General features: G+C 43.2%; 1 protein-coding gene across 5 annotated transcripts in view; it reads right to left on the bottom strand.

Annotated features, from left to right (window-relative positions):
- MYO1B (myosin IB) overlaps nucleotides 1-12,959 on the bottom strand; it is a 299,289-nt gene that overhangs the window by 80,211 nt on the left and 206,119 nt on the right. For all 5 annotated transcript variants that reach the window (XM_083153484.1, XM_083153488.1, XM_083153487.1 and 2 more), the window contains exons 15-16: nucleotides 11,379-11,441; nucleotides 9,089-9,289 (exon numbers count right to left, since the gene is read on the bottom strand). In XM_083153484.1, the coding sequence (XP_083009610.1) occupies nucleotides 9,089-9,289; nucleotides 11,379-11,441 (264 nt within the window). The remainder of the gene's footprint in view (nucleotides 1-9,088; nucleotides 9,290-11,378; nucleotides 11,442-12,959) is intronic.

Here is a 12,959-nt window from a genome sequence, read left to right as displayed (position 1 = left end):
TATGTAGTAGAGAAGCCTATTGGATATTCCGCCTGGGTACCCTGATGCCAAAGGGACTGAACGACACAATCGAGTTAAACAATATTTGAAGGTGTAGGTCGGATTTGATGTTTACCCTCATACTCAGTCCCTTTTTCTTTATCCTTTTATAAAGAACTAATGTCCAGCACAACTATACAATCACGATGCATTTCATGTGGGTTTATAGGGAACAAAAGGGTGGGGGGTAGAAGGTATTCGAGGGGTGGTATGGAGTATGGGAACTATACCATCCAAGTTCCACCATGAGGGAAAGTCCGGGAGGGGAGGTGGGAGGTAGAGACTTATTAATTTGTGTCCTATATATTTTTATGATATTTCTATTTATTTTTATATTTATTTTTATTTTATTTCTATCTTTTTTTTTATTTTATTTTTTATTTTTTTTCTATATTTATATATTTTTTTAATATATCTATATATATCTATTATTATTTTATTACTATTATTATATTTTATTATTTATATTTTTTAGTGTACTTCACCCAACATACTATAAACTAATTAATGTAGATAACAAATAAATATAAAAGTCTGTATACAATATGGGAGGAAAGAACTCCATTAAAGATAATGTGTATGATATTGCTAATCTTACCAGTCTGCAGAATATGGTCCTATAGCTCCCTATAGAAAACTGCTATTTAATGCATAAGATAAATCATGTATGATTGTGAATGACATGTCTCGCTGAAATTATATATATATTCTTTTGATAAAGTTAATGTTTTTAATAAAGGTAATGTTTTTAGAGAACGTTTGTTTATATAGAATGTCATCCCCCATAGTTGACATAAGAGGTTAAAATACTTGCCGTTTAAATACCTGAGCGTATAACGTCACTAAGGAAATGTACGTTACTGAGCAACAGAAAACAATAAAGCTTGAGCCCTATGCGTGGAACGCAAAAGGCGGATGCAAACTATTGCTATGGAACGCATAAATGGCACGGAAGCAGGCTCTGTGTGACGCACGAGCCGCGTACCCAGAAGTTCGGTAAAACACAGTGAAAACGAGGCCTGGCTAAGACGCCACGGCGCCTGCGCAGCCGTAAGCGGGCACTATAAAACTCAGGACGGCACTGAGATACACATATACCTCCTGAGGAAGCCGCTGAGATTCAATAAGGCGGAGAAACGCGTTGAGGAAAACGGGGACTTTGTTTGGCAGCCATTGTTCACAGAGCCGGTGGAAATCCTTTGATATGACCGCAATTATTTGGAGAGCACCAGTGGTCGGAGTGTGACATCGGGGTCTGAAAGCCTTTTCCCCCACCCAGCGTCTGGAATACTATAAGTATGAAATCTGAAATACCATGTGCACATAGGTGGGACTGGACTGAGCTAGTACTAATTCACTAACCATTTAAACGAAATAAGTGATCACAGAAGAAAATAGAATCTTTTGTAAAAAGGCTTTGCATGCATGCAGCTAACCCTATATGATACTAATCAGCTAAGGGGGATATATGTTTGTGATGCTTGCAGCATTGTTTGTGGCTGCTAATATTGTTGACTTATAGTCATATTAATTTATTTTTAAAGTGTTAATGTATACCTTTTAATAAATAAGGAAAAGTGATTTTGCACAGCGCTGCCTCTATTCTCTCTTTTTTTGTTTGTTTCTATAACCTCTAAGGGGTTTGGTATTCCCCTTAATTTGAGACAGCTGCAGTGAATAATCCCATAATCTGCGCTCAGAATCTTTTTTCTGTTCTTGTCTATTCAGAGAGGCTGGGGGCATGGCCAGCAGCTCTCAGAGTTCTGGCCATGCCCCCATAGTGGAAAATAATGGGGGATGTGGCCTTGCAGGAGTACCACGATAGTAGGTCATGCCCCCTAATTTTGGACATGTGCAGATGTCCTTTCTTCTCTGCTTCCAGTGTTGGGAGGTATGTATGCTGCAAATTGGACATTGCAGTGTGTGGAATAATGTGTTAGGGGCGTTACAGTGTGTGGCATAATGTGTAAAGGGCAAAATTTGGATTAATATGCAGATTTCTTTTTTTTTTTTTGTAGCTCTTCAGGTGGTTTATTTTGTCTTGAGTAGCTCACACCCCCAAAAAAGGTTGAAGACCACTGTCTTAAGGTCTGTACACACAGTACTGCAGGGACCCGGCTGGATGCATACACACTTGCTTATGCCGGCAAGTGACAATAGATGGTGGTGGCCCACATTAACATGACTCTTGTTAATGATTCACTCTCTCATTTGTACATGCACAGACAACAGATGGTGTCATTAATGACCCGAAGTAGCACGCATTGTCTGTCAGTGGGCGCATACACACTGGGCGATATAATAAGAGATATAGCTCAGATATAGCTCAGAAGGGCTAAAATTAGCAATATCACTCATATATCGCCCACTGTGTATGGGGGTTTACATTGGCTTAGTTGCTATCTATTATAGTTTTTGTTGTTATATTACGGCACCTATATTCTAATATTAATACCTTCAAGTATACTAAGTGATTATAGAGGCTAGACACTCATAAATTAAGAGTGTGTAACAACTTAACAATTTTTTAAATCAACCCAGCGCTAATTTGTGAAATCCGGTAAAACACATAGACTGGTAATATACTTAGTAAGATACAGTGTATAAAAATGTATTTCCCCCAAAGAAATATCAAATAAACAGTGTATAAATATAAAACATATAAACAACTGATTGTATTTGTAATCACCTAATTAACCATATGGTAGCAGTAAAAAAATTGTTAATAACCCCCTATGGGCCTTATTCTAGTTCACTCTTTCTGACAAAATCCTTCTTAGATGGACAAAACCATGTGCACTGCAGGGGGGCAGATGTAAAATGTGCAGAGAGAATTATGGTGAGTTATTTTCTTTCTGTGCAGGGTAAATACTGGCTGCTTTATTTTTACACTGCAATATAGATCTCACTTTGAAGTAAAACCCCACCCAAATCTAATTCTATCTTCACCTGTTATATCTGCCCCACCTGCAGTGCACATGGTTTTGTCAATCTAAGAAGGAATTTGTCAGAGAGTGAACTAGAATAAGGCCCCTATGCAGGGCCGTCTTTTCGTATGGGCTTAATGGGCACTTGCCCAGGGGCCCCAGGAGTACAAGGGCCCTATGATGATAGCTGAGGATCTTCACAGTCCACATCCGACCTGTTAATTGCAATTCCCAGTCATATTTCTCAGGTTCTCTGACTCAGAGTTTTTCTAAGAGTATCAGCCTTCCAGCAGCCGGTCCCTGCTCCAGCTCCAAACGTCTGGTGTAGTGTTCCCGCTAGGCTGTTTTAGCTGGGCGCTGTGCCCTGCCCATTTTTTAAAGGGCAAAATGCGCCCTGCCCCTCTAGCAGCACCCCGCTAAAACAGCCTGGTGCCTGCCCGACTCCTTGCACGGGGAAGCCCAGCGCCACCTTAGACGGCGATGCCCGGCGCTTCCCCGGCATAAAGGCACCTTCCCCCAGCATCTTCAGCGTGGCCGGGCCCGCCCACTTTAGTGACGCCGCCGGGCGGGCCCGCCCACTTTAGTGACGCCGCCGGGACCGCCCACAAGTGTGCCGTCGGCTGCCCTGGCCCGCCCCCCGGCGCCCTGCCCGGCACAATTTCTAGAGGGAACACTATGGTGTACAGTTTTATATTTTTGTCAATGGGATGCTCTGGCTCCTGATCTCTGATCCCCAAGTTCCCAGCACCTCCTGAAAGTTGGGACTCTAGGTTTTTATGCTATTGAAGGCTAAGAAATCTATTTCCAGATAATAGCAATATCTGCAGCCAAACAAGCTGCGCTTCCAACGGAAAATGACAAATATTAAGCCCACTCCATTTTCCAACCCTCCCCTGTGTATAAAACACCTCCCTGGAAGTCATTTACAAGGGACCCTTCATTCAGCTCAGTGCCCCCTTCCACACGTTAGTGTTCTCCCTCCCACCACCTGTGCAGTAAAGGAGTAATTAGCAGAAGTTACTGCTCCAGGTCCTACATGTTGAATGGAAGATAGAGCACCCCCTGCCACCCGTGAGACATCAAAGCTGCTGCTGATAGAACCCCCCACCCCTAGGAGGGGAGAATGGGTAAGGGCCCCAGTGCATTGCTTTGCCCAGGGGCCCACACTGCTGTTAAGATGGCCCTGGCCCTATGTGTTGTTTCTCCAAGCCAAACTTACCTGTTTTCACAAATTAGCGCAGGGTTGATTAAAAAATAAATAAATTAGTTGTTATCTACAAGGCTATAAAGGGTTATTTGCATTAACTGCCTCTATTATACTACATGTGCATAATTTAAGAACGTGCACATTTTTTTTGTGATAAAATATTACACATTTTTTTCATTTTATGCATAAACACAAAGGGATTTTTGGAATAGTATATTATAATAGAAAGGCAACACACACAGCAAGGTGGTTTTGTGTAGAAAAAAATCCATATATACTTTATTCATAAAAACCATTACCGGGACTCCTCTGCACAGCGAAGCCACTCACTTCTGAAAGAGGTGTGGCCTCAGCGAAGAGGCGTGGCTTCATGGGAATGAAAACTCAAAATAAAGCTTTCGGTTTGCGGTCACTGTAGTGGTATGCCCGTCACTCTGGAAGCGATTGGCCATACCCCCAGTCCCTCTCTCCCTTGAATAAACACTCTATGCATGCACACCGTTTCTGTTCACTGCTGTTCTGCTAAGCAATCAGCGAGTAACAGGGGGTCTCCCAACTGCCCACACACAATGGGACACAGCTGCCCACAGGTAGGACAGCAGGGCAGTTCCCCAAAATAAGACAGTTGGGAGCTATGTGATAACAGTGTCGGTTTGTGGAATGCTGTTGTGGCGGCAGGTTTAGTAGTGTGGCCAGCTGACAAAGAGAAGGGTTACCCAAAATGCAAATCCAAAAAACCATTAGAGAAGGGTTTCCCAAAATGCAGTCCTCAAAGAAACCAACAGCCCAGTTTTTAAGAATACCCATGCAAAGGTACAGGTGATGTCATTAGTACCCTATTCAGCTTGATCATATAATCTGTGCACAAGTAGGGATATCTCTAAAACCTGGACTTGAGGACAACATTTGAGGAGGGGATCAGGGGTACCACTGTGGACCATTCCAACCCAGTCTGAAAATACTGAAACTTTTCTCCACTGGATTTTTGTGGTGACATGACAAAATATATGATAATACAGAACCTGTACTTTACAGTAACATTGGAACCCATTATTTCTTATGCAAATCAGATAATGTATTTGTGAATAGGAAAATTCTAACCAAAACAATATTGACTTTATAATACTATAAATGATATCAGTCACCTGTGTCACAACTTTTACATAAGAGATATGAACTATGAATACTGTATTCTTCTGTTTTGTAGAAATAATACAGATCTAGATAACTATTGCATTTAAATTAAGAATTCTGAAGTAGTTTTTCATAGAGCACATACAACAAATATGTAAAGCAGTTTATATTTTGTATATTAGTACATCTAATATAATAAAAGTGAACTCTATTTTTAGTAATACCTTTAACAACCTTCAACAAAGAGAAGAAGCAAGAATATGCACCCTAAGAAGGGTCTTAGATGGAACCAGAATAAGTGCAAAATGTGGTCCTATGTACTGTACATTCACTTTAGCAGATGACAATTGGAAATGGAAAATCATTACTCTGGTCCTGATCACAATTTGAGTGACAAACAGAGAGTTCAGAAGCATGTAAGTAATGCCCCTTTCACACCAGCCTAACTTCCCGTGTTGGGCAAAAATTTACGGGATTTCAACCCTGCTGTGGAGCAGGGTTGCTCCCGGATTCCACCCGGGGACCTGGCCGGTGTGAAAGGGGTAGGGGGTACTTACCCGGGGTTGCCGGTCCTCGGTGTGCTGTCAGGCGGGGATCCACACAAGCGGCGGGCGCAAATGACAGGACAGGCGGCGGATGAAGATGACGCAGCTCTCCGGTGCTCTCACTGCCGCCGGAGAGCTGCATCATCTGTACCAGCCGTCTGAGTGTATCCCCGGCCTGCACCAAGGACCAGTAAAAAGGGTGAGTACTCGCTGCCATCAAGCCTCCTCCCCGCCCCCTTCACACACCAGAAAATGGAGGGACTTTTCTGGTGTGAAAGGGGCCAACCCGGGAATGGCCCGGCATGATCCCTAGGCCATATTCCTGGGTGGGTCCCTGCATTTTCTGGTGTGAAAGGGGTATAATATGGCCACAATACCCGCTGGGAAAATTGAACAAGACTTGGCAAAATTGGATTGTGACGGGAAAGTTGCGCTGTATGGTGAAGCAGCAGCTCTGTATGCCCACCAATTAAAATAGCACAAATGTAGACATTGTTGAAACAAGAAAATCTGTGACACAAGTAGTAGTGCTGGGAAAAAAACTCATCTAGTCTTCTTTCATGCACAACCAAGAAGACTTGTAAAAATAAAAAGAATAATAAAACCGTAGTCTGAACTGCTTTGAAAATTGAAATTACTATGCAACTGCCATTAGGGAGATGTATATGAAATCCACATCCAGGGAATGCTGGCTCCAAAGTTGGCATGTCAAACATGTCCCCCTGGGATGAATGCTACAGAAAAATGTATCTTAGTCATCAAAAGAAAGAACAAAAACGTCTGGGTGGAGGTCCAAGAAATGCCCAGATGACAAAAATTTAAGTGAAAAGTAGTGGATCATTCCCTACCCCAAGAGGTTTACCACATCCTAACAGCTCAGCCACCAAGGACAAAGCTAGCGACAATTTGCCAGTCAAGGTCCACCACTACAGATGAGTGTCTGTTTCAGCACGCAGAGGCTTACCGCAGGTGGTGGTCGTGCTGTCTGCCCTGTGGGCCACGTGTTGTGGTCGGGACGCCGGGGAGCAGGTGCACACAGGAGGCATGATCCGGGAAGCGTGGTGCGGCAGCGGAGGCCGCCATTGTAGAACAGTGTAGTGGAGGGGCAGACCTGCTGCATGTCTGTGGTTGTGAGAGGAGGTGTGCCTGGTTATCTACAGTGTCTCCAGTATGGAGGCAACCATGTTGGAGACCAAGGTTTCTCCAATCCCCTGCCAGGGGTTTCTCCAGCCAATCCCGTGTGTCTTTCCTTGATAAAAGGGGTCTGGCCCATGTCTCCCTGACAGTGCTTCAGTCTACCTCCTGGAGTGTGGTTCAGTGGCTTTGCGCTCCACAAGTATTCCTGCCTAACCTGCTGATGCTCCTGTCCGGTGTTCCTTAAAGGTACAGTGCCGCACGGACCCACCTCTCTCCTGTTGGGATTACCTGCTGGCGCTTCACAGTTGTTCTCCAAAGCTCACAGTGACTCTCCGCTTTATTCAAGGTACCGCAGTTATCCTCAGCTGTATTTAAGTGCCTCATGCCTCAGCTATTCCCGTCCATTATATGAACTGCTACTGTTTTACTGTTGTTTAATGTCTCACGTTACCAGTTATTTCTGATTGATGCTATTTCAGTTTATTCATTGACTGTACCGCAAGACCTTATTATCATTAAACCTTCTAAATTCTGCTCAACTCTTCCATTCATCCGGTACCTTAGTACATGAGTAAGCACTACATTCATCCACCAAGCTTCCGCCATCCAATTCTTATCTCCTCTAAGGTTACTCCCCATTAGCAAATCCCTACAAATCCCCAGAGTGTGACAGTGTGGATATGACCAGTGGGTGCCTAAGTTACACTGTTATGAATTATATATTAGATAGCCAGATTCAAACAGTCATTAGATCATCTTGGGCACGTGTGTCTCTCCTCCCAGGAATATCTTTGGAGATTTACTACAGCAATACATGGCTGTCTGAATGTTTTATCTAGTCATGAAGTGATTTTGTGCTTGCTCAATAAAGGAACTACAGTAAGTGGGACTTAGTTCCTTTACTGAGCAAGCACAAAATCACTTCACTGTCTGTTCCTTCAAGTGATAGCCATGACAGATGTCCCCACCTCAATGAGTTAAAGGAAGTATAGGTCACTGCAGGACTTAGAAATCGAGATCATGTAGGCAGCAAGAGCAGCCTCACAAGCCCCGTCTAATGGGCCCCATACATCAGCAATCACAATTTATGGATTTTCAGATATAGGGATATTTTGGCCAGATAAATGGATTTTACAATCTATCTGACTTTGCCCACACATTACAGATTTATTTCAATGATCGGCAGATTTTTCCATCTAAAGATTGCATCTTCATATCTGGAAATTGCCCAATCGATTGCTGTTCATAATGTAAATATGAAGACGACGAATTGGGAATGCCCACACATATAAAAAAGATCTGCAGATAATACCAGATTATTAAACATGTTTAAAAACCTGATTAAGCAATCGATTGGCGATTTTGATTGGGATTGCCAAAAGGGGGAGCCCACACATCTAAAATTAATTGTGGCAATCATCTCCATATCTGAAAATTGTCACAATTAATTGCTGATGTATGGGGCCCATAAGTCACAGTAGAGACAGGACTGAATATTTGTGTCACCTGTAGCACAGCCCTGGTCACCTACAGAAGTTCCAGGTGTTATAAAGCTGTGCTGGGTGACTTGTCCCCTTCCAGAACCTAAAGAACTTGGGGTGGGAACAGCAGAGGGAGAGGAAAACACTTTAAAACAAAATGAAAAAGTAAAAGTAATTTGCTACATGAGCATCAAATAAAGTGCTCTACTCAAAGCACACAGCAAAAAAAATAAAGAACCCCACAACTAAACTACAACATGGTAGTGGTATAGGTTGGGAGGAAATGGCAGAAAACTTTCCAGGACTTGTGTACATACTACTTATGCATATCCAGAGTGAACAACCATCCAACCTACAAATATGTTCTTTCAGCTGGACCTCACTGTATTGGATTTATTATTTAGTTTGTTTCTAATTAGAAAAGTGATGCTACTGTACCTAAAAATGTATGTTAACTATTGCTGTCTGTTTTTAAGCATTTGGGAGCAAGTGATTGTCATTTGCTCCTATCCATTAATATTTTCATTACAACCAGCAAATTGGTTGATTTGATGGACACAAAATGTTAAGGTTTAGTGCCAGCTTCAGTAATGTCAATAGATAAATAGATCTAGATACCTTCCCAGCATAATGCTGAATCCTGAAGCAGCTGTGTGGTAGCGACGTGTCATTCAAGAAACGTGAACACTTGCTCATTCGACTCTCAAAATGCTGATGGGTGGCACAGATCTGATTCAGTTTTTCCAAGAATGTGTCATCTGTAACTGTGCCTGGACGTAAGCATTCTTCATCTAGCATGGCCAGGATTCCATTTTGGTTCTAGAATTGAACAAGATAAACACTATGAACAATAAAGCTGGATAATATTCCTGAACTACACATTCCAACATGCCCTGCCTCAGTTTAAGTATTTCTAAATAGCAAAACTGTGGTAGGGCATGCTGGGTGGTGTAGTTCCATAGCAGATCGATGGTGGGAGAGACATTCTGAGCATCCATGGTGTGGATATGTACACTGAGGATGGTGACTGGTAGCGCACCAAGGGCCTGATACAGACCAGAGTATATTCACTGCCCAGTGAGCAGGTAAACGCTGCCCCGTCAAACGCCCACCCGAATCCCCTTACTAGTATGCAAGTGGAGGCATTCACTTACACAGCACAAGCGGCCGCACGGAATAAAAATCATTCAATGGTCGCTAAGGAAAGTCAGTGTAGACTGACTTGAATTCTGGCCGGAGATGGCTGAATTCAGTGCGGGCACTGATGTCATGTGATGTCAGCTGCCTGCCTCAAGCAGGAATTGGCACGCCTGCATTTGCAGGGGTATGTCCAGCATTTCTATGGACGCGCCCACATTTTTTGTGGGCGTGCCAATGAACCGGTGGGTGGTCTCCCCTGCTTACCCATCCCGACGAGTGTGAAATTTACCAGCGCTGGGGGTTCGCACATGCACATATTTGCGCATGCGCAAACCCCAAACATTGGTTGGAGAAGCGAATTTTGCCCGCAACGAGCAGGCCTGAATCGCCCCCCAAGCAAGCAGGTAGCAGGCAGGTGCCCTACAAGATGCGTATAACTCAACATTTGTGTGTGTGCGGTTCAGGGGCATATATGGAGGACTTTCACCTAGTTTCGCATCCATCCCAGTGTAGATGTGGGATACGGACACGTACTTACGGTATAACTATATTAAAAAATGTAAAAGTGTACATGAAAAAGCTGTAAGTAGCATGTATTAATAGTTTTTTTGGTACTCTTTACTTAGAAGGGCGCCCATCATGGCCATCTCGGGCATTGAATGCACTAAAAAATCGGGTGCGATGCGACCGACGAGATGCCCGAGATTTCCCATAGGGAACAATGTTAAATGTCTCAATTGACCCGATTTTCCTGTTCAATGCCTCAATTGACCCGATTTTTCCATAGGAAACAATGTTAAATGGGCCACAGAGGCCAAATAGGCACCCTGAAGTGTATAATGGCCACCCGAATTGTTAACGCCACCCCACGATCAACGTCAACCCGAAGCGCGGCGAGCGCAGCGAGCCCGCGAGGGGCGGCGGTACGCGTCCTACGACCTTTTCATACCCCCACTATCCACGTCGGCGTGGAGTTGAGAATAGAAAGTGTGGCGAGCGCAGCGAGCCACCGAGCCCGAAGCGTGGCGAGCGCAGCGAGCCCCGCGAGGGGTCGCGGATACCTTCACAGGTATCCGAGTCCCCTCGCGGGCTTCACAGCTGTCCGCGTGCGCTCGCCACGCTTCGGGCTCGGTGGCTCGCTGCGCTCGCCATACTTTCTATTCTCAACTCCACGCCGACGTGGATAGTGGGGGTATGAAAAGGTCGGAGGAGGCGTACCGCCGCCCCTCGCGGGCTCGCTGCGCTCGCCACGCTTCGGGTTGACGTTGATCGTGGCGTTAACAATTCGGGTGGCCATTATACACTTCAGGGTGCCTATTTGGCCTCTGTGGCCCATTTAACATTGTTTCCTATGGAAAAATCTGGTCAATTGAGGCATTGAACAGGAAAATTGGGTCAATTGAGACATTTAACATTGTTCCCTATGGGAAATCGCGGGCATCTCGTCGGTCGCATCGCACCCGATTTTTTAGTGCATTCAATGCCCGAGATGGCCGAGATTTTTTACTAACGATGCTCTAATGTTCTAAGTAAAGAGTACCGTTTTTTTTTTTAAAGTTTATTGCAGTATTTTTGTTAACAAGCATTTTCTTAATTGTGCTTATGGAGCGTGCACGGCTGCGTAGGCGAAGCTCTGCACGTTTTACTCCATTCCACACAAACTATAAGGAAAAATAAAATCCATGTGTCGCAGACTATTCCACAGTAATGTGCTTACACTAATGAACAAAAGGCTCCGTTCTATGTTATTTGATCTACAGATACTTACATTCTCAATCAGATCACATATAATTGCATTGTTGAAGTACTCAATATGAGTCCACTCAATTCCCTAAAAAAAATAAAAATACAAGGGAAAAATCAGTTACACCCTGGAAGACAGACAGGAAATGAAATAGAAGCCAAATATCTGATTACAACTCTTTAGGGACATGTTATTGATGCTTTCCCATTCATTAATCTGCTAAATAAATCTCCAAACACCAACGTTCTCACCATCTGCCGGCTGCGGTGGTTCCTCAGCACACTGCACAGCAATGTACCGCACACCCCTTTTACACTGAAGTAGTTAATGTCTAACAGGCTTAGAAATGTTGTATCCTTTCATCAACTGTTGACCAAATTGGGTGCCCTTGAAATACTTCCAGACTTGGTCTCCATTCCATTCCCTGATCTGTGTCACATTCCCATGCACTTGGGTGGAACTGAGCCAGAAATTACAGCAGTAAGCATTAAGGTCAGTAGTGCGCTGTGTATATGTCATGTAGTTATGTTAGATACACCCCCTGTTTTAGACTTACATCAAAATATAGCACTCATTTATGTTTAACAGTGGGAAGTAAGGTAAAAAATATTTAGAGGAATAATGTTGGAGAATTAAAATAAGAAACTGATTTGCCATTGTGTATTAAATTATTGTATAGTATGATTTTATGATTTTATTGCCACAACTATTTTTCCTGTGATATTAGACAGTCTAACTTAGACCTGTAATAATTTTGCTATATAATGAATTCAGATCCCACAGTAAAGTCTGTTCACCTGTAACAGCGCTCTGCACATTGCTGGTAGGTGATATTGGGTACAGCCAGTGGCAGAACTACTGTTGTTGGAGAGGGGGCAGTGTTGCACCTGTCACCTCCCAGCAACATAGCAGCTGCCCAAGTGTTGAGGGGCATACACACAGAGCGATTTTAAGAAATCTGACTAGATTGCTTAGAAAGTAAGCACAGATCTCTCCGTGTGTATGCCCCGAGAGATTAATTCATTAACCCCTTCATGACAGAGCCAGTTTGTGCCTTCATGACAGAGCCCTTTTTTTCAAATCTGACATGTCTCACTTAAGTGGGGATAACTTTTTTTTGCTTTTACTTATCCCAGTGATTTTGAGATTGTTTTCTCGTGACACATTGTACTTCAAGTTAGTGGTAAATTTGGGTCGATACAGTCTGTGTTTTTTTGTGAAAAATACCAAAATATCGTGAAAAAATGGAAAATTTAGCAATATGCAAAATGTCACATTTTCTGCTTGTGAGACAAATAATCATACCACTCAAAATAGTTAATAACTAACAAAGACCATATGTCTACTTTATGTTGCAATCATTATTTCAACTTCCTTTTAATTTTTTTGGACACTAGGAGGCTTCAAATATGACTAGCAAATTCTCAAATTTTCAAGAAAATTTCAAACACTGATTTTTTTAGGGACCAGTTCAGTTCTGATGTGACTTTGAGGGACTTGTATGTGAGACACCCCCATAAATGATGCCATTTCAAAAACTGCACCCCTCACAGTATTCAAAACAGCATTTTGGAAGTTTGTTAACCCTTTAGGTGTTTCACAGGA

This window comes from Crinia signifera, chromosome 7 (genome assembly GCF_055691185.1).
Source record: "Crinia signifera chromosome 7, ASM5569118v1, whole genome shotgun sequence".
In the NCBI taxonomy this organism is placed as follows: domain Eukaryota; kingdom Metazoa; phylum Chordata; class Amphibia; order Anura; family Myobatrachidae; genus Crinia; species Crinia signifera.
The sequence above is the reverse complement of the archived record's forward strand: the minus strand, read 5'-3'. Positions and strand labels throughout refer to the sequence as shown.